Source organism: Scyliorhinus torazame, chromosome 3, assembly GCF_047496885.1.
Source record: "Scyliorhinus torazame isolate Kashiwa2021f chromosome 3, sScyTor2.1, whole genome shotgun sequence".
Lineage (NCBI taxonomy): Eukaryota > Metazoa > Chordata > Chondrichthyes > Carcharhiniformes > Scyliorhinidae > Scyliorhinus > Scyliorhinus torazame.
This window is the reverse complement of record NC_092709.1, coordinates 302,719,501-302,741,670: the sequence shown is the minus strand read 5'-3', so window position 1 is coordinate 302,741,670 and position 22,170 is coordinate 302,719,501. Positions and strand designations below refer to the sequence as shown.

General features: G+C 48.1%; 1 protein-coding gene across 5 annotated transcripts in view; it reads left to right on the top strand.

Annotated features, from left to right (window-relative positions):
- Positions 1 to 22,170, top strand: part of katnal2 (katanin p60 subunit A-like 2) — a 179,097-nt gene that overhangs the window by 38,521 nt on the left and 118,406 nt on the right. For all 5 annotated transcript variants that reach the window (XM_072497461.1, XM_072497460.1, XM_072497462.1 and 2 more), the window contains 3 exons: positions 7,261 to 7,427; positions 8,503 to 8,545; positions 14,110 to 14,212. In XM_072497461.1, coding sequence (XP_072353562.1) covers positions 7,261 to 7,427; positions 8,503 to 8,545; positions 14,110 to 14,212 — 313 coding nt within the window. The remainder of the gene's footprint in view (positions 1 to 7,260; positions 7,428 to 8,502; positions 8,546 to 14,109; positions 14,213 to 22,170) is intronic.

Sequence of the window (22,170 nt, the reverse complement as noted above, 5' to 3'; positions counted from 1 at the left end):
TGTGGACCACGACTTGGGGCTGCTCCCCCTCCCCCCTAAGGACCCGGAAAACACGATCCGAGACATCACGTACCCTTGCACCTGGGAGGCAACATACCAAACGCGAGTCTCTCACGCTCCCACAAAATCTCCTATCTGTGCCCCTGACTATAGAGTCCCCAATTACTAATGCTCTGCTCCTCTCCCCCCTTCCCTTCTGAGCAACAGGGACAGACTCCGTGCCAGAGGCCCGTACCCCATGGCTTACCCCTGGTAAGTCCCCCCCCCCACAAGTATCCAAAGCGGTATACTTGTTTCTCAGAGGAACGACCGCAGGGGATCCCTGCACTGACTGCTTTTTCCCAGTCCCTCTTACAGTTACCCACCTATCTCCAATCTTTGGTGTAACTAATTCCCTGAAGCTGCTATCTACGACCCCTTCTGCCTCCCGAATGATCCGAAGTTCTTCCAACTCCAGCTCCAGTTCCCTAACTCGGTCTTGGAGGAGCTGGAGATGGCAGCACTTCCTGCAGGTAAAATCAGCAGGGACACTAACTGCATCCCTCACCTCAAACATCCTGCAGGAGGAACATTGCACTCCCTTCCCTGCCATTCCTCTAACTTTCTACCAAGATCTGGCTAACAACTAAATTAAATTTTTATAAAAAATAATAATAATATAATAAAATATGGTACTTACCTCAGACCAATGGGTTTTATTATTAGGTTAGAGGAGGAGGGTGGGTGGGACACACTACACGTGTAGTGTCTCGGGTTTCCTCTCCACCAGAATTTATTGGTGAGGGTCTTCCCAGACGTCCGCGGGTCGACTTCCTGTTCCCGCCTAAAAAACTAATTAAAAAAAAAAAGAAGAAAAATTCTCAGCTCCTGCTGAAATTGACTAACCAGCCAGCTCCACTCCCGCCGAAATCGACTGGCCTGCCCCTGCAAAGACAAGTGCTTTTAAAGGTTGACTTACCTCCCAGCAGCCACTTCCGCAATGCTCCCGCTGAAACTGACTCACCAGCTGTTCTCACGCCGAAATCGACTGGCCTGCCCCTGCAAAGACAAGTGCTTTTAAAGGTTGACTTACCTCCCAGCAACCTCCTTGCGCAATGCTCCTGCTGAAACTGACTCACCAGCTGTTCTCACGCCGAAATCGACTGCTAATAATGCCTAAAATGTTGCACAGCTTCTACTATGGCCTGGGCCTTCTTTTCGACTGAGGAGTGGCGGATTTCGGAAGCATGGAGGGTACATGAGAAGAAGGCCACGGGTCTGCCCGCTTGGTTGAGGGTGGCCGCCAGAGCTACGTCAGACGTGTCGCTCTCGACCTGGAAGGGGAGGGACTCGTTGATGGCGTGCATCGTGGCCTTTGCAATGTCTGCATTGATGCGGCTGAAGGCCTGGCCAGCCTCTATCGACAGGGGAAAAGCTGTGGATTGGATCAGGGCCTTATTCGCATAGTTGGGGACCCACTGGGCGTAGTGACTGAAAAACCCAAGCCAGCGCTTCAGGGCCTTGGAGCAGTGAGGGAGGGGGAACTCCATAAGGGGGCGCATGCGTTCAGGGTCGGGGCCTATAACTCCATTTTGCACTACGTAGCCGAGGATGGCTAGGTGGTCGGTGCTAAACACGCATTTATCGTTGTTGTATGTAAAGATTAAGGATTTTTGCGATCTGGAGCAATTTTCGGAGGTTGGTGTCGTGGTCCTGCTGGTCGTGGCCGCAGATGGTGACATTATTGAGATACGGGAATGTTGCCCGTAAACCGTACCGGTCAACCATTCGGTCCATCTCGCGCTGGAAGACATAGACCCCGTTGGTGACACCAAAGGGAACCCTTCAGAAGTGGTAGAGCCGCCCATCTACCTCGAAGGCATTGTATTTGCGGTCACTAGTGTGGATGGGGAGCTGGTGGTCGGCGGACTTAAGATCCACCGCGGAGAAGACCTTGTAATGCGCGTTCCTGTTTACCAGGCCGGATATGCGGGGGAGAGGGTACGCGTCCAGCTGCGTAAACCTGTTGACGGTCTGACTGTAGTCGATGACCATCCTATGCTTCTCCCCGGACTTTACCACCACTACTTGAGCTCTCCAGGGACTTTTGCTGGCTTCAATGACTCCTTCCCTCAGTAGCCTTTGGACCTCTGACCTAATAATGATCCGGTCCTGGGCACTGTACCGTCTGCTCCTGGTGGCGACGGGTTTGCAATCCGGGGTGAAGTTCGCAAACAGGGAACGCGGGTCGACCTTCAGGGTCACGAGGCCGCAGACAGTGAGGGGGGGTATAGGGCCGCCGAATTTGAAGGTTAGACTTTGGAGGTTACACTGGAAGTCTAAACCTAGGGGTGTGGCCGCGCAGAGGCGGGGAAGGACGTAGAGACGGAGATTTTTGAACTCCCTTCCCTGGACTGTGAGGTTTGCTACACAAAACCCCTTTGTCTCCACTGAGTGGGAACCGGAAGCCAGGGAGATTTTATGATTAACTGGGTGGACGAGGAGAGAACAGCGCCTTACCGTGTCGGGGTGTATGAAGCTCACCGTGCTCCCAGAGTCGATTAGGCAGGACGTCTCGTGCCCGTTGATAAATACAGTCATTGTAGCAGTTGAGAGTGTACGAGGCCGGACTGATCCAGAGTCACCGAAGCTAACCGCAGCAGTTGAGTGTTCTCTTCGGGCAGTGTGTGGCCAGCCGAGCTGGGGTCCTGGGGGTTCATCCAAGATGGCGGCTCCCATTGGTTGCACATGGCTGGGGGTGCACAATATGGCGGCGCCCCTCCCTCTAACGTGGCATCCGTGGGACAAGATGGCGGCGCCTGGGTGCAGCACGTGGCCCTGGAGTAGGAAGATGGCGGCAACTGCTGGCATTCGCCGCCGGAGACCGCGGCAACCGCACGGGCCCGGCATACCCCCACAAAATGACCCTTTTTACCGCATCCCTTGCAGGTGGATGCGTGGGCCGGGCAGCGCTGGCGGGGGTGTTTGGCCTGCCCGCAAAAGTAGCAGCGGGGCCCCCCGGGGTTGCCAGGCCGCCTTGCAGCACAGGCTCGTGGGGGGATGGGGGATGTCTCTGGGTCAGCTGCGGAGGGGTTCCACGCTGCCCAGGGGGCTGCCTCGCGGTCGGGAACGTAAGCGTGGGTGTTTCCGGAGGCCACATCCAGGGAGCCTGCAAGGGCCCGTGCCTCCTTGAGACCTAGAGTGTCTTTTTCTAGCAGTCGCTGGCGGATTTGTGAGGATTGGATACCTGCCACGAAGGCGACCCGGACCAAGAGTTCAGTGTGTTCGCTCGCCGAAACCTGCGGGCAGCTGCAGTTTCTCCCCAACACCAGGAGTGCACAGTAGAATTCTTCCAGCGATTTCCCCAGGGGTTTGTCGCCTCGTTGCTAGCAGGTGCCGGGCGTAGACCTGGTTTACCGGGCGAATATAATGTCCTTTTAGCAGCTCTATTGCTGCATCGAAGTCTTCCGCTTCCTCGATGATGGTGTAACTCTCCGGACTCACCCTTGAGTGCAGGACTTGTATTTTCTGTTCTCCCGTGGGTGTGTTTTCGGCCGTCCCGAGATACCCTTTAAAGCACGCCAGCCAGTGCTTGAAGATTGCCGCTGAGTTTGCCGCATGGGGGCTGAGTTGCAGACACTCCGGCTTGATTCGGCGCTCCATCCTTTTTTTTAAAAAAAAACTCGCTTATTAAATTGATGCACGACCAATGACCACTAAAGCGAGGTTGTAGTCCAACTGAAGGCTTTAATAAGCTAGATGTTTCCCCCAGCAGCTCAGGTACAGAATGAAGACTGCTGGGGCGGCACGGGCTCTTATACCCCGCCTAGCAGGACGGAGCTACCATACATCTTAACCAATAGAAAGCATACAGTTTCCACCAATGGTGCTCCAGCATACCAGGTACCGTAATATCTCTACTACCACACAAACATACTCCAACATCAAACAATTGCCCGAAGAAAAACACCAAGCTCTAAACAAGCACACCTCCATCCCCCAACAGTGCAAATGAAAACCTTAACTCACTCAGCTCTACCGCTGGTCCCAAATCAATGCAGAAGGCATTACAAATGAGAAATGAGAAACTTTAAAAAAAAAAGAACAGAAAAAAAAAAAAAAAACAAGAACGTTGCAGCAAAGTTCAACGGTTCTCAGTCCACCACCAGTCCTTTCCATGTCACGAAATCCAGTGCGTCCTCAGGTGACTCAAAATAAAAGTGCTGTTCCTAGTGTGTCACCCAGAGATGGGCCTGATACAACAGTCCTAACTTCACCTTTTTCTTAAAAAGCATCGACCTAATCTGGTTGAAGCCTGCTCTTCTCCTGGGCACCTCCACACTCGCGTCTTGGTAAACCCGCAGGATACTGTTGTCCCACTTACAGCGCCGCGTCTGCTTGGCCCACTGGAGCTCCTTATCCAAGTACCTGTGGTATCTCACCACCATTGCCCTCGGGAGGGTGTCCCATTCGCCGAATCCTCGCGAGTGCTCTGTGAGTCCTGTCCACCTCCAAGAGCCGGGAGAATGCCCCATCCCCCAGCAGCTTCTCAAACATGTCTGCGATGTATGCCCCAGCGTCCGCTCGTTCAGAACCCTCCGGGAGCCCAACGATTCTCAAGTTCTGCTGGCGGGACCTATTCTCTAGGTCCTTCACCTTCTCCAGGAGCTTCTTCTGCTGGTCTCACAGCATCCCCACCTTCAACTCCACCTCAGTTTGATGTTCCTCCTGCTCAGCCAGCGCCTTCTCTACCTTCTGGATCGTCCGATCTTGGGCGTCCAATCTAAGGTCCAGCCACTCAATTGACTCTTTTATCGGGTCCAAGCAGTCCTGTTTCTGCTCAGCAACGCCTTCCTGAATAACTTGCATCAGCTGCTCCGTTGACCACTGGGTCGACAAACCAGAGGTCCGGTCCTCCTCCATGCTGTCTCCTGCTGCAGCTTCAGCCCAAGCCTTCTCTGTCTTTCTGTTTCTGCCTTTACAAGCACTTCTAGTCCTTCTTTCCATGCACCGATGTGGGAATTCAGTACACAATTGTCTCTGTCATAAGTTTTACAATTCAAGTCCGGTAGAAAATCGGGGGAAAAGGTCCAAAAGTCCGACCAGAGCGGGAGCCACCATATGTGCGACTTACTCCTTCATAGCCGCCACCGGAAATCCGATAGATAGGTTTTTGATCAATAAGGAGATCTGGGGTTATGGGGAGGAGGCAGGAGAATGGGGATGACAAAAATATCAGCCATGATTGAATGGCGGAGCAGACTCGATGGGCCGAGTGGCCGAATTCTGCTCCTATGTCTTATGGTCTATGGTTACCCTGTACATGTGGCCAACCTTACCATGGTGTCTCAGGGGAAGAGTCCCATCCGGAGATGCCAGAAGGTCCATTACCTGACGATTGAGGCAGCAGCTCTCTTATTTACCTCCATTTCGAGGGAATGGCCATTGACCAAGAGTGTTACCTGTATCGGGGCAACCTTAGGGCTTATGTTGAAGATTAGCTGCATCATTTCATCTTCTAAGGGATGATCGACTTTCAAAACCTGGCCCTGAGGTGGCTTTGGCTTCCGGCCTGGACGGCATGCATACTGCTTATTCTGGCAGCCTTGCCTGGGTCGTGTCCTTTGGCCACACTTAGGGCACCCTTGTAGCTGACACTCTTAGTCCTTGCCTAAGAATACTACTGTGAATCATCCCTTGGTGTTCTTGGGCCAATCTCTGCGTTCTCCAAGGATAGTGCCAATTCTATAGCTCTTTTGAGGTCTAGGATGGGTTCTGCCAACAATTTATTTTGTATCGTGACATTATTGATCCCACACACTGGCCGGTTGTGCAGTATATTCGTCAGGAATGGGCAAAACTCGCAGTATTCGGCCAGCTTCCTCAATCTAGCCAGGAATTCTGTTGCAGGTTCCTCAGGGATCCTCCCAGCCGCATTGGATCGGTAACACTGCAGGATTATGGACCGCTTTTGGTCATTGTCATAATATCCACTCATGTATATAATGAAGTGCAGACAGGCAGTGATTGACACACAGGATGACCAGTAAGCACACAGCACAGTGCAGCCAATCACCAGACAGGACACCACCACTATAAAGCCAGAGGGCACTAGGTTTCCCGCTCTCTCTGGACCCAGCCACTGAGACAGTCAGAGTCCACGAGCTAGCACAATGCAAACACCATGCGGTAGCTAGTAAGTCTGGTCAGGCTAGTACAAGGTCTCCAGTCAGTTCAGTATAGTGTCGACCCACAGTTAAATATGTATGTTAGTTCTATCGTTCAATGAAACCATGTTGGATCTTCTACAGCGTTAGAGGTCTGTTACTCGCATCACTGCATCAAGTCCAGTCCACACCGAACCGACCTGCCTAACACATCAGTTGTAATGATTCTTTACGAGATCCACCCCGGGAACTTGAATACTATGAAGCCCATGGGGAGATCAATCCGTGATTTCCCCTGTGGTCCTTGTGAGGTTTATCACAGGGTGTAATAATTGTACTGCTTTGTGATCCGAATAAAGTAATCATATATTTTACACATGCCCCATGTCTTTTGCTACAATCCTTTGTGTGACTGGCAATCTTTTGTTGATACAAGACCAGGTATAAGTTGCTATCACAGCAAGTGAACATACAATTAATTGGATCGACTTCATTAAATCAGCACAGCTGCATAATAATAAAAAGCAATAAGTTAGTTCTGCTTCCTAACATGATTGGTTCACCTTGCTCGACTTTCAACTAGCTTCCTGTATTCTAACTTCAGATCTGTCAAATATTTGCTTTAGTAGCTCTCTTTTTTGAAAGCATAGTTGGCAGTGAATTTTTATTTAACTGTATTCACACAAGAGAAGGATCTGTGCCAGCAAAGCCCCACCAATAGAGTAGAGTCCTCCCAACAATGACTACCAGAATGGACTATCACTTTGCTTAATTGTTTGCAGCATTGGAGGAACAACTCAATATCATTAGCACTTAATCAGTTTGCATCTCATTTGATTCGCATTCCTAGAAAAAGAAGTTTGCTTTATAAAAACATTTAAATGTATCTCTTTTCTAAATGTGGAATAAGGTCAAAAGCGAGAATTTGAATAACGGAAATAGTCTCCTCCGCATATGGAATAACCTTATATATTTCTAATTGTTTTGTTTTTGCTTTACTAAATTATCTTTTGGGGTGGCATAGTTTTGTCAAGTGTCTGCTTTCTCCATGTTTGAACTATACAGTCAAACAACATTTACTTTACCTTTCTGTACTGTCTGTAATATTCAATAGCTATATAGATACGGCAAATACACTGGAACAAGAAACAAATCTAGGATTACGACGTTTTGAAGTTTGTGATAATATTGACCTGGAAACGATCCTCATGGAATATGAAAGTTACTATTATGTCAAGTTTCAACGGTATCCAAAATTAACTAAAAAATCAGCTGATGATGGTAAGTTATGCATGGTCACAATTTGTCAAAATGCAACTGCATCTAGGGATAAGTTAATTCTGCTCTGCAAAGTCAAAATTCTAAAGTGTTTGGTTTGTATGTAAAATTGTTGCTTTTTCAATTGTTGCTTTTTCATTTTTTTCTATCTGTGTTTTTATCTCTTTCCTTTGTATCATAGGTCTTAGCAATTAGGACCTGTCATGCAGGTGCAAAGAATTAATAGTTTTCTTTTCTAACTATCTAAAAATCACCCATATATAATTAATAGACTTCAAAGTTCAGTCTTTTATATTTAAAATTTAACTAACAATAACATGAAATATTCTCCTCACTTTAGACTCTCTCTCTCTCTTCTTCCTTTTCACAGCCTCTCACTATGGCTCATTTATCTCACTCTTTCAATTTAATGCAATTCCTGATGTTTAGAAGACTAAATAAAAGATGTAACAGGTGTGTATCAGAGCATTAGATTCTTTTATTTTTAGCATAAGCAATTTGACTTAGGCTTGGTAACATGAGCATTTGTGGAATTTTTGGCCTCCTTGCACAGTGGAGATATTGTGACTTTGGTACGGTTTCAGAAGAGGACCACATGATTAATTCCCAGTCTAAAACACCATGGCTGCACAAGTGAGCCTGTAAACCTAAGAAAAGTGAAGACTTGTACCTTTGATCAAGGTTTATAAAATAATGAAAGGAATATGTTGTGCTCATGTAAAGCAATTATTTCAGTTGGACAGGTTAGGTAGGACCAGAGACTATGTTTACAGATTATTAGTTTGTATAATGAATGCTTATTCGCTGTAATCCCTGAAGAAAGAACTGGACGTGTTGTGGGTAAAAGTGAGATTTCTTTGTACAGAATGTAGGTTCAATAATATAATTTGGGGTTGATATGATCTAAACTAGTTTTAATTGCCTAAAGAGGTTGTCGCAGAATTTTCCAGATTTTCTCCACTACTTTTTTAACTGTTTTCATCTTTTACTACATCCAAAGATGCTTTAAATGAAAAGATTGGAGATAAATTTTAATTTATGGTATTTTCTCACTTTTATGTTTGTTTTGCTTTTATAGAAAATACAAAATTACAACCACGGAGTGGAGGAAAACTAAAGAGGTAAAGTAAAAAGAAAATGTAATAATACAGCACCATGAAAAGTTTATTGTTTGTAACTCATTACTTCTAATTTAAATATCACCTTCATTTCATACCATGAGTTGTTATTTAGATTTTTCTGTCCTCTGTTGAACTCGCCAACTCCTGCTGATGTGTGTGATTCCATGAGTGATGGTCACTCTCCAGTAAATTAAACAAGTAGTTATTCAAGCAGGAATGCAAAGTACCTGGACTAGGATTTAGCAGTCCAGTGAAGCAAGGGCACTGCTGACTGAATAAAGTCTTGTTGAGATATCTAGTAATCTGATTTTTAAAAAACAGGATAAAGGGATATGGGGAACAGATAGGGAGGTGGATTTGAGACCAGGAAGAGATCAGCCATGATATGATTGAATGCTGGAGCAGACTCGAAGGGCTGAATTGCCTACTTCTGCCCCTAATTGCTGTGTTCCTAATCTCTGTGGTGAGAAATTTAGTTTTCTAAACATTCATTTGATTTAATGGAGACTCCTTAAAGAATTTTCACAGACAGCCAACGAGGAAATGAAAAGCACTAATGATCAGTTTTTCAAGATTTTACACTGAGTGCAATAAAGATTGGAACCTACACATGGGGGTCGATTCTCCGAGCCCCACTACGGGCCGGAGAATCGGCGCAACTGAGCCCCGATGCTGGCGCGCGATTCTCTGAGGTGCGGAGAATCGTCGGCATTTGTGCCAGCACGTTTGGCGCGGCGCTGGCCGACGGCTGCTGGAATCGGCGGGGCCGCCGATTCTCCGGCCCGGATGGGCCGAGCGGCCGCCCCGACACGACAGAGTCCCGCCGGTGGCGTTCACCCCTGGTCGCTGCCGGCAGGAACTCTGCGAGAACACTCGGGGGAGCGGCCTGTGGGGGGGGTGCTCCTTCACCGGGGGAGGCCTCTGATGGGGTCTGGCCCGCGATTCGGGCCCACCGATCGGCGGCCCCCCCCGCGGGCCAACTTTCAGGCGTGGCCGGCCCCTGAACACCGACCCCATGTTGGGTCGGGGCCTGCGCACGTAAGAAGTTCCCCGCGCATGCACAGGATGGCGCGGCCCAACTGCGCATGCGCAGGTTTGAGCTGTCCCAACTGCGCATGCACGGTTTGGCGCGGCGCCAAATGGGCGCTGCATAAGGAGGCTGGAGCAGCGTGAACCGCTCCAGCGCCTTGCTAGCCCTCCGTGGGGGCCAGAATAAGTTGTGCCCGGGCCCTGATCGCGCCGTTGTGAAACGCAACGGCGTTCACGACGGCGCGAACACTTGGCCTCAATATCGGAGAATCGCTGCCATGAGGTGAAGGTAGAAGTTGAACTATCATGAGAAAGGTTTTTAAAAATTACAGCTGTATTTTCCTGGCCAGATGAGTCACTCAGCTGGTTATTACTTAGATCACTGTCTTAACTTCTCCTTTTCCACTCTCTCATCACAGTTAGGAACACCACCAGATCAGTGGATTTCGTAGAGAGAGGGGATGGGGTGTGTGGATGAGGGCAGTGGGTTACACAGTGCAGACTGCAACTTCAGGATTTCTTTGTTCACCTGCGCCTGCGCTATATCCTGAAACTGGTCAGATTTAGAGGGGTAATGACAATGAACACTAACAGTTTGTGGTCAATAACCCTGCAACTTCTGATCCTTATCCTTAAGCTTTCTTCAGCAGGGAGTTGTTGAAAAGCAATCAGTAATGGAAACCTTGACTTCAGACATGCTATGGCCAAATATAAAGTCGCATTACATGCTGGAGACAGAATTTGAGACCATTCCCCCTCATCCTCTGTCAGTCTGTCCCAATTCCACACTGGGCAGTGGTATTGCCAATTGTTCATTAGGTGCCAAGACAGTATTCAGAAAAACTGTCACAATTCTAAATACCAAATGAAGTATTTCTGTAGTGTATTCTGATATTAATTAATTCACGAAGTTTAAAAAAAATTAAAGGGTCACTAAAGTTTCTCTAATTATGACAAAAAATGAATGCTGGAAATCCGAAATAAAAACAGAAAATGCTGGAAATACTCAGCAGATCAGGCACCATCTGTGAACAGAAGTAGAGTTAATGGACTGAATTTTCCAATATTTGTTCTAAGTCTCGGTTTCAGTGGAGAGAATCGCTGTACTTTAAAAAAAAAAATCCCTTGCAGATCAGTCAGTTGAGCAGCCCGGCCGATCCTCTTGGCCTCTGGACACAACTGACTTGAGCAGCTCCTAGGGAAATATTTTGGAGAATAGCGTTGAAGTGGCGTTACGCTGTGACCCGCACCCTCCACCAGCATAGATGCACGCACCTGGGTGGGAATAATGAGTAGGCAGGCTTCTGGGCCACTCAGTGGTGAGCACCTCACAGCATGACGATTAAGTACCCTTAGGTTCGGTCATCCCTCAGCTGTTGGAGTTGCAAAGACAGAGTCATGAATATCAGGAAGGGATATCAGCACCTCTCCTCAGACTGCAAGGCCAACTGGAGGAGTCCCATAGGATTCTGTCCAGGGAGATAGTGCCATTATTCTGAGACAGTCAGGCCAACATTGCGCAGTGGAGACCTTGGTGCAGGATGTGCACTCTGTTGCAGGGGATGTCCACTCCATAGTTCAGATCATCCATTCCATGGCTGAGGGCATGAGCTGCATGGTGCAGGTACTTGTGGGAATCCATGGGTGCCAGTGCCAGAGCATGGCAGAGCTTCTTGATCTCACTCCAGGGGCCCTTGTGCACCGACAGGAATGAGGTTTGTCTGGTCCATCGCCCAGGGCTTTGCACTCAGGAGACTCTAGGGGTGTCCAGCCCATCTGACTCTGCCTTTCCTGTGACTAACACACCTCCAACCCCAGCCCCCGCACACCGAGGAGGGTAGCACTACAACACCAGTGCTGCTCGAAAGTAGACATGGGCCCTCAAGGACCTGGCTCTCCAGGGTCTCTGTCTACGCCCCTCATAATTTTGTCGACCGGGACCATCACCATCAGCCCCCACTGTCAGCAAACAAGCTGCAGGGGGCTGAAAAATCCCACCCAGTGTAATGGGACTAGTGATGCAAAGAGCTGGACGAATGATCTGGAGATGTTCACATCCACTTTGGCAACTGGAGAGTTTAATACAGTTAATTACATAAAGTCTGGAATTTAAAAATAAAAGCTGGTAACGACCTGATTGTTGTAGATAAAACTGATCCGGTTCATTAGCATCCTTTCTCTCTCTTCAGATATCATTCTCTAATAGTGTGTTGCCTGACCAGGAGACTCCTCCAATCACCTGCCACTGGCATATTGAAAGGATTTGCAAATTCATAATCAACCTGTTTGGCCACGTTATGAGTGCACCTTCCAAGGCCATTATGTTCAGAATTGGGACTCTAACCCAGAGTTATAGGTAGGGTCATTACCACTATGTTGCAAGAAGTCTTTTAGGGAGGGAAACTTTCCATCCGTACCATTCTTGCCTATGTCTGACTCCAGACCCGCAGCAATGTCGTTAACTTTTAACTGCCTCTGAAATGGCCTAGCAAACCACTCCGTCGTTGAGAAGACACTTGTCACCTTCTTCGCAAGGGCAATTAGAGATGGGCAATAAGTTATTGAATTTCCAGTGACATCCAGATTCTATGAATGAATTGGGAAAAAAATGTTTGGGCCAAGGAATAGATTGCAGGAAAATCTTTTTCTGTTATGTGCCTTCCACCTCATACCTATCGAAACCAACACTCTTTTCAAATTCCTTTAATGTGGAGGTTTTCAAATTTCACAATGCTTTGTACACATTTTCAATTAAAAGGAAAGTAGGTGTCACGTGTAATGATTTGTATCTTAAAAAAAGGTGGACCTTTGATTACGCAGAAATGTGTGTAGTTTAATCCGGACAAATATGAGGCAATGCATTTTGGAAGATCTAATACAGATGGGAAATAGACAGTAAATGGCTGAACCCTTAAGAGTATTGACGGGCAGAGGGATCTGGGTATACATGTACTCGGGTCACAAAGTTGCAATGCGGGTGGAGAAGGTAGTCAAAAAGGCATACGGCATGCTTGCCTTCATCGGTCAGGGCATTGAGTTTAAAAATTGACAAGTCATGCTGCAGCTGTATAGAACATTAGTTAGGCCACACTTGTAATATAGTGTTCAATTCTGGTCGCCACACTACCAGAAGGATGTGGAGGCTTTGGAGAGGGTACAGAAAGGTTTACCAGGATGTTGCCTGGAGGGCATTAGCTATGAGGAGAGGTTGGATAAATTTGGTTTGTTCTCACTGGAACGTCGGATGTTGAGGGGCGACCTGATAGAAGTCTACAAAATGATGAGGGGCATGGACCGAGTGGATAGTCAGAAGCTTTTTCCTAGGGTGAAAGAGCCAGTTACCAAGGGTCATAGGTTTAAGGTGTGAGGGGCAAAGTTTTGAGGAGATGTGCGAGGGAAGTTTTTTTTACAGAGGGTAGTGGGTACCTGGAACTTGCTAACGAAGGAGGTGGAGGTGGTGGAAGCAGGTACAATAGTGACATTTAAGAGGCGTCTTGACAAAAATTAATTTCATGGGAATAGAGGGACACCGACCCCGCAAGTGTAAAAGGTTTTAGGTTAGACGGGCAGCATGGTCGGTGCAGGCTTGGTGGGCCGAAGGGCCTGTTCCTGCGCTGTACTTCCCTTTGTTTAAAACCAAAATCAGCAACGCAAACTATACTAGAGTTTCGAAAGTAAAGTGGTTCCTGTTAGCACACATCGAAGAAATAAATGACTCTCACCTTTTGTGAATCAGTGGATTATTCCATATCATCAATTAACACCTCGTACAATAGCATTGCAAATTCCTATTACTAATAACTTAAAATCAATATCTGTGGTATTGAGAATCGGGAGCAAAATCCAAGTGGGAAATTTAAACCCTTCCCTAATGGGCAAGAATGGAGCTGGAGGGCAGTTTAAGGGGAGCAACTCTGCCTCTGATCTCAGATTTTAACTTTGATGATTTTGGAAGGCGAAGATGTGGTTGCAGGGTTCGAGCGGATAAATGCTAATGTGAATATTCTGACACTGATTTTATTTTACTTCAGGTTAGGGCCTGTACATGGAAGCCAGCATAATTTTCTGCCTATAGCTCTGCTGGACTAAAGTTTGTCAGCCGACAGGAAGAATGAGGATGTTCTCGAAGAAAAGTGCAAACATTTCTTTTGTATTTCTGCTCCTCTGGCTCAACTAGGAAAATCACAGCTTCTATTAATCAGACTTTCTCATCCCATCTAATCGATCCAAAATACTCCTCCCTGCCACTTATCTGCAACTAAGGTGGTGGAATTGGGAAAACCAGTAGTTGTGGCATTGCAGCTGTCATGAAAATGTACATACAACATAGCAAGTTTACATAAACGTGAAGATAGAATTGTATAATGGAAAAGCTTTTAAAAAGTGTGATAACAGGAACTAATTTGTGTAGATGGGAAGTACATGCATATATAAGATTTTTAATATATCTAGGTATTTAAGTCCGGGCATATGTCCCGGATTGGCCTACGTTACATATTTTTCCTGCATTCTACCGCATTCTTGTTCAATCCTAGGACAGTAAGCTATACTTCTAAGGCACTCCCTAAAATCTCCACAGTACAGCGTCCATGTTCCAAAATTGGAATGAAAAAGACTGAGCAGAAAAGTCAAAAGCAGGTCAGTATCAGCACCTTTTTGTTCACTGAACTGTCACCTGGGTTCAACTTGTATAATTAGAATGATCTTTCTCTGATGATGTGAGAAGTCAAAACATATTTGAGAGGGAAAAGGAGAATTATGAAGGAACGTTAAACAAAGTAACAACATGTCTTATAGTACTCAACTACGAGGAAAGTTGGATGAGAATAAGGCTACCAAGGTCAAAATAAGATCACAGGCAGCAATCCTGAAATAGCAGAAATATTCAACAGTATCATGTGAGTGTCCCTTTAAGAAAGGTTTTAGTCTTATCACATGGCTTCAGTGTATCATTGTGTGGGTGGAGCTGAGCTGTGGCTGTGAGTTTTACTTTAGTTTTCAGTTTTGACTGCTGTGGATTCAGGCAGGAGAAAGAAGTGTTTTGGCCTGTCTCTGTCTAGTTTCATTTTAAATATCTGTTCCAGTAAACAAAAACATTGATTATAGCTACCTGTTATTTTGGTAACTTAAAATATATAGCTTGCTTTCCAGAAGGGTTTTAACTTGCTGGTGAGACGAGGTCATTATCCCTGGAAAAGCCAGTCTTATTCAAGTGAGAATGCAGAGTGTTGGAGGGAAGAAATGGCCAGAGTCCGTTTGCGACCGCGTGGTGTTGGTAAAACTTTTGTTTATTTGAAAAATGGCTGTGTGCGCAACGGAGAACCAGAAAATGCTGCTGCCTTCAGCTAGCACGGGTCTGTTCTGATTTTTACAGGGCTTTCATGCATATATATTTTAAATTCGCTCACAGTTACAGATAAGCATTGACGTCATTGAGCAATTTCATACAATACAATCTGATCAGTAGGTATCGGTAGAGATATTTCCTGAGTCCCTCAATGGGAAACCGATTTACTCATATAATGGATTTTACAAGTTACCAGATCATGGGCGTCATTCTCCGACCCCCCCCGCCGGGTTGGAGAATCGCCGGGGGCTGCCGTGAATCCCGCCCCCGCCGGTTGCCGAAGTCTCCGGTACTGGATATTCGGCGGGGGCGGGAATCGGGCCGCGCCGGTTGGCGGGCCCCCCCGCTGGATTCTCCGGCCCGGATGTGCCGAAGTCCCGCCGATAAATTGCCTGTCCCGCCGGTGTGGATTAAACCACCTTTTGAACGGCGGGACAAGGCGACGTGGGCGGGCTCCGGGGTCCTGGGGGGGGCGCAGGGCGATCTGACCCCGGGGGGTGCCCCCACGGTGGCCTGGCCCGCGATCGGGGCCCACCGATCCACGGGCGGGCCTGTGCCGTGGGGGCACTCTTTCCCTTCCGCCTCCGCTACGGTCTCCACCATGGCGGAGGCGGAAGAGACTCCCTCCACTGCGCATGCGTGGGAAACTATCAGCTCCCGCGCATGCGCCGCCCGGATCATTTCCACGCCAACTGGCGGGGCAACAAAGGCCGTTTCCGCCAGCTGGCGGGGCGGAAATTCCTCCGGCGTCGGCCTAGCCCCTCAATGTTGGGGAGCATTCCGCACCTTTGGGGCGGCGCAATGCCCATCTGATTGGCGCCGTTTTGGGCGCCAGTCGGCGGACATCGTGCCGTTTCGGGAGAATTTCGCCCCATGTTCAGAATGTTCCCCTTAACCTGAAATTATGCCGTTAGTCCTTGATGAGTCGTTAATGGGTTTGTATTCCCTGCTCTGTGTAGAACAATGAATCTCCTGCAGATAAGCTGGGGCCATAGTCTTGTGATGTGGGTTCCTCATTATTATTATAATGTCCTGTTAAATTATTAAATTATTTTGAGTGAGCAGATTCTTTGGGGTGGAAGACAGGTGTGCAAAGTGTGCGGGAGGGACAGCGAACCATGTCCATATGTTCTGGACATGTCCGAAGCTTGAGGGATTTTGGCAGGGGTTTGCAGATGTCATGTCCACAGTGTTAAAAACAAGGGTGGCACCGAGTCCAGAGGTGGTGATTTTTGGGGTGTCGGAAGATCCGGGAATCCAGGAGGAGAAAGAGGCAGACGTTCTGGCCTTTGCTTCCCTGGTAGCCCGGAGACTGATATTATTAGCATGGAGGGACACTAAGCCCCCGAAGTTGGAGACCTGGCTATCTGACATGGCTAGCTTTCTCTGTTTGGAGAAAATCAAGTTCGCCATGAGGGGGGTCAATGTTAGGGTTCGCCTGGAGGTGACAGCCCGTTCATCGACTTTGCGGAAAACTTATCGTCAGCAGAAGTGGGGGGGGGGGGGGGGGGGTTAGTTTAGCTTAGAGTAGGACGTTAATAAAGGTGGGACCTCAAAGTTCTGGTGAAGGCCCTGGTGAGGCGACTGGATAGTTGTGTGCCAGAGGTAGTTATGGAGGATCAGATGGGCTTTGTCAGGGGCAGAAGCCTAGCGGCGTTGTCACTGGACTAGTAATCCAGACATCCAGGGCAAGATGTCGGCACCCGGGTTCGAATTCCACCATGGCAGATGGTGAAATTTGAATTCAGTACAAATCTAGAATTAAGAGTCTAACGATGACTATGAAACCATTGTTGATTATCGTAAAAAAAAAAAAAATCTCGTTCACTAATGTCCTTTAGGGAAGGAAATCTGTCATCCTTATCTGGTCTGGCCTACATGTGACTCCAGATCCACAGCAATGTGGTTGACTCTCAAAGGTCCTCTGAAATGGAGGACCGTTAAGGATGGGCAACAAATGCTGGCAACGATGCCTACATCCCATAAACGATTAAAAAAAGACAGCTAATGATGAACATCAGACATGTGCTGAACATGATTGTGACCCCACTGGGGAGGGAACAGCAGAAGTGATCATCCCCATAGATGCAGAGGAGGCCTTCAACAGAATGATGGTACTGGAATGGTCTGGGTTTGGGCCAGGGTTCACCTCGTGGTTGAAGCTACTGTACAGTGCTCCCATGGCGAGCGTATGGACAAACCGCACTAGCTCCGAATACGTCTGGCTGCACAGCAGCACAAGGCATTGATGTCCCTATTCCTGCTGCTATTTGCTCTGGTGGCTATCGCCCTTCGAGCAGTGAAGGGGTGGAGAGGCATCCAGAGGGAAGACGGAGCTTACGGTTCTTACTGTATGTGGATGACCTGCTCCTCTACACCTTACCTAGCCAGCATGGGAGGAATAATGGATCTCCAAAGGGAGTTTGGAGCCTTCTCAGGTTACAATCTCAACCTGAGCAAGAGCAGAATGTTCTCTGAGATCCTTCAGGGAGGAATCCGAGCTGGGAGAGCTACCGTTCAAACTGGCCCAAACCAAATTTCGATACCTGGGGATCCAGATAGCTGACAACTGGACATGGATTCACAAGTGGAACCCATCGCATCTAGAAGTTAACAGGGTCCTCCAGAGGTGGAAACAACTCCCGCTCTCCCTGGTGGGGAGAGTGTAGACAATCAAAATAAATATGCTGCCAAGATTCCTCTTCCTATTCAGATCACACCCAATCTTCATCTACAAGGCCTTCTTCACCAAAGTAGGCAAATTAATCATGGCGGGGTGGGGTGGGCAACGCAGAAAAGGTACAGTGGTGGATCAAGGAGCCGGAGGCGGACTAGGTGACAATGGAGGATATCCCCTACACAGGGATATCCCTCCGAGCAGCGGTCATGGCCCCACTCCCATTTTCCATAGCCAAGTACTCAAGGAACCCGGTGGTGGTAGGCACTCTTGAGGACGTGGAATCAACTTGGGCACCATTTCCATCTAGGGATAATGTCCACTATGGCCCCCATCTGCAAAAATTTTAAATTCACACCTGCAACAATAGATGCTTCCTTTTAAAAGGTGGAGACAGGACAAAGCGGTACTGACGGTAGGGAACCTATACATAGACGGCAGAGTAGCAACCCTAGGGGAACTAACGGACAAGCTCCAGCTCTTAAAAGGGCGCCACCCGCACTCGCACAACCTTGAACATGGCCTTGGAAAAGGCAATCCAGTACCCGACATATGGGTGTGGTTGGCTGGGTTAGAGAGGTAAGGGCCCCATTGGATGGGGCATGGGAAAGGTGGGAGAAAGAGCTAGGACCGGAGATAGGGCTGGGCTCTGGATCAAAGCACTGCATAGAGCGAACTCCACCTCCTCGTGCGCAGGACTGCACCTGCCGCAGCTGAAAGTGGGTGCACTTGACCAGAACACATATGAGCGGTTTCTTCCCGGAGGTGGGGCACAAATGTGAGTGGTGGCAGGAGGGTCCGGCCAACCACACCCACATGTTCTGGTCCTGTCCCAGACTTGTCAGGCACTGGACCGCCTTTTTCAAGACCATGTCCAAGGTTGTGGGAGTGAGGGTGGAGTCATGCCCACTAGTGACTGTTTCGGGGTATTGGAACAGCCACTGCTCTTTACGGGAGAGGGGCAGAAGCCCTAGCCTTTGCCTCCCTGATCGCCTGCTTGGCTGGAATTCAGCTGCGCCATCCAAGGCTACAGACTGGCTGTCTGACTTAGTGGAATTCCTCATATTGGAAAAGATAAAACTCACCATCTGAGGATCAGCAGAGGGCTTCTGCAGTATATGGAAGCAATTCACCAATCTGTTTGAGGACCTGTTTATGACCAGCAACCAATAAAGGGGAAGGGGGGGGAAACAGGGAGGGGTACCTGAACAGACAAAGGAAGAAGGGGAGGGTTTAAGAGGAAGGAAGATACCACCCAGGGTGCAGAGGAACCAAAGGAATGAGAACTCATGGGTGCAGCCGCAACAACAACGGGGTACACTTTGGTGGCCGCAGGCATGCTCTGGTATGCTTTAATACCATGGGGCCATATGTGAATAGTCAAACAGTGCGGTTGCGGTAATCGATCACTGAAGCCAAGTGTTAACATGCACCGTAGCTGCATATATATTTTTCATATATATGCATACCTGATTACTTTGTTCTCCCTTTCATCATTGTATTTTGCTGTACTTTTTATTCTTTTTTTGCAATGTTGTCACAACCTGATGCAAACACCAATAAAACATTTAAAAGAGAGAATAGTTAAGGATAAAGTAGTAGATATCGTATAATCTGAATTTCAAAAATGCTTTTGATAGAATGACATGACAGACAGACAATGAATAAGGTCAGAGCACGCGGAACTGGGGACATGTAGCAGAATGGCTAGGCTAGCTATCTTGCTGCAAAACAGAGAGTAGTGATAAAGGATAGCTATTCAGAGTGTCAGAAAATAGGGAGTGAGGACTCAAGACTTGGTGCTAGGACCACCGTTGACAATTTATATTAACAATTTGGACTCGGAAACTCAATTTCTAAATTTGTGGACAACACCAAATTGGGAGGGACACTGAAGATGGCTGAAACAAATTACAAGAAATAATAAACTTGCAGAATGAACATCTCATTGGCAACTAAGTTCCAACAGAGATGCATGTGAGGTATGACGTTTTGGTAAGAAAAATCAAGAGGCCATGTATAATATGGAACATGTTTTCACAGAATTTTCAGTGCAGAAGGAGGCCATTCAGCCCATCGTGTTTGCACCGGCCCTTGGAAAGAGCATCCTATCCCCGAACCCCAGTAACCTCATCTAACCTTTTGGATACTAAGGGGCAATTTAGAATGGCCAATCCACCTAACCTGCACATCTCTGGATTGTGGGAGGAAACCGGAGCACATGGAGGAGACCCATGCAGATACAGGGAGGAAGTGTAAACTCCACACAGACAGTCACACGAGGCTGGTGCTAACTACTGTGCCACCATGGCAGTGGCACGGGTAGAGGAGTAAAGAGATCTGGGAGTACACATACCCAAATCACCAAATGTTAAATATCGTGCTCGAGGCCATGTCAAAAACAAACGAAGCAGTCAGGGTTATGTTAAGACTGAAGGCAAGGACTCCACACAAGGCCAGGTAGGCTGGATACAACTAGGTTTATTTACTACTTACAATACAATAATTACTCTACTCCTCTCCCTGCAGGGTCACCGGAGGGTTTTGGCCCCTTAGGGGGTCATAACAGGTTATTTCAGAGGGATGGAATTGAAAAGCATATTTTTTTAAATGCAAAGCTTGGGAGAAATTCTCCGGAAACGGCGCGATGTCCACCGACTGGCGCCTAAAACGGCGCCAATCAGACGGGCATCGCGCCGCCCCAAAGGTGCGGAATGCTCCGCATCTTTGGGGGCCGAGCCCCAACATTGAGGGGCTAGGCCGACGCTGGAGGAATTTCCGCCCCGCCAGCTGGCGGAAACGGCCTTTGTTGCCCCGCCAGCTGGCGCGGAAATGACATCGCGGGGCGGCGCATGCGCGGGAGCGGCAGCGGCCGCTGACCGTTTCCCACGCATGCGCAGTGGAGGGAGTCTCTTCCACCTCCGCCATGGTGGAGACCGTGGCGGAGGCGGAAGGGAAAGAGTGCCCCCACGGCACAGGCCCGCCCGCGGATCGGTGGGCCCCGATCGCAGGCCAGGCCACCGTGGGGGCACCCCCGGGGCCAGATCGCCCCGCGCGCCCCCAGGACCCCGGAGCCCGCCCGCGCCGCCTTGTCCCGCCGGTAAGGTAGGTGATTTAATTTATGCCGGCGGGACAGGCAATTTATCGGCGGGACTTCGGCCCATCTGGGCTGGAGAATCGAGCGGGGGGGCCCGCCAACCGGCGCGGCGCGATTCCCGCCCCCGCCGAATATCCGGTGCCGGAGACTTCGGCAACCGGCGGGGGCGGGATTCACGCCAGCCCCCGGCGATTTTCCGACCCGGCGGGGGGTCGGAGAATGTCGCCCCTTGTACTGGATGTTGGTTAAACCACACATGGAGTACCACGTTGGTCCTAGTTTCTGTATTATAAAAATTGAGAGAGGCACTGGATAGAGTGCAAAAGAAATTACAGGGATGATACGTGAACTGTGAGGTAATAGCTATCAAAAAAGAATGAGCAGGCTGGGTGGGACTCTTTTCCCTTGACCTAATAGGACATGAAAAGTTTTGACAAAATATACGAGAGCATATTTCCACTTGGGGAAGAGTTAAACTAAAAGCCACTAGAGCGGTCAAATAGGAAATTCTATTCAGCAAGATGCTCGATGTGCAAGCTGTTTACCACTGATATGGAATGAGGCTCATAATGAAAATTGTTGCTGAAGATTGGTTAAAAGTTCAAAACTGGCTGCAGCCTGTCTGCTAGCATGGAGTTGTATTACAAAGCCATTGGGTGGCAGTGTAGGAATATGTTTAGATTTGGTTCACAGTTACTGGTATTAACTGAATTCAGATGCTTTCTCATAATAAACTAGATGAAATTGAAGTGCTCAATGCAGCCACCTTTCTCTCTAAGCCAGCTCTGCTAATGTCGTTTTACTCTGAGCCATTATGAAACTGCCAGTATATTGACCTTTACTTATAATTTCCTCCATTTGCACATTGAAGAAATTTTGGGCCACTTGTCCCAAACTAAGATTGCCAAATTTGATTGGCTCTACACCTGAGGGTTAGTTCACATGATATTTTGCCGCATGATATTTTCCGCAGTCTGCATATGTCTCCCTTTACTATTACTACTACTTGTTCAGGTAGTATCCTTGATTATTCAAGGTTGCCAAACCAAGTCGTATGCCATGATTTTACTATGGGGCAGGATGAGGAGGCAGACCCCAAGTTTACCAGAAAATGAATCAAACCCTGCACTAGAATGTCTTCTACTGAGTAATATCCCAACAATTCAGGAGAGTCAGGGGGCAGAGTTGAATATGGTAGCCATCACAAAGGACAACGTGCTAGAGAAACTAAGAGGTCTAAAAATGGATAAATCTCTGGGCCCAGATGGGCTACACCCTAGAGTTCTAAAGGCGATAGCTGAAGAAATAGTGGAGGCGTTAGTTATGATCTTTCAAAAGTCACTGGAGTCAGGGAAAGTCCCAGAGGATCGGAAAATCGCTGTTGTAACCCCCCTGTTCAAGAAGGGAACAAGAAAAAAGATGGAAAATTATAGGCCAATTAGACTAACCTCGGTTGTTGGCAAGATTCTAGAATC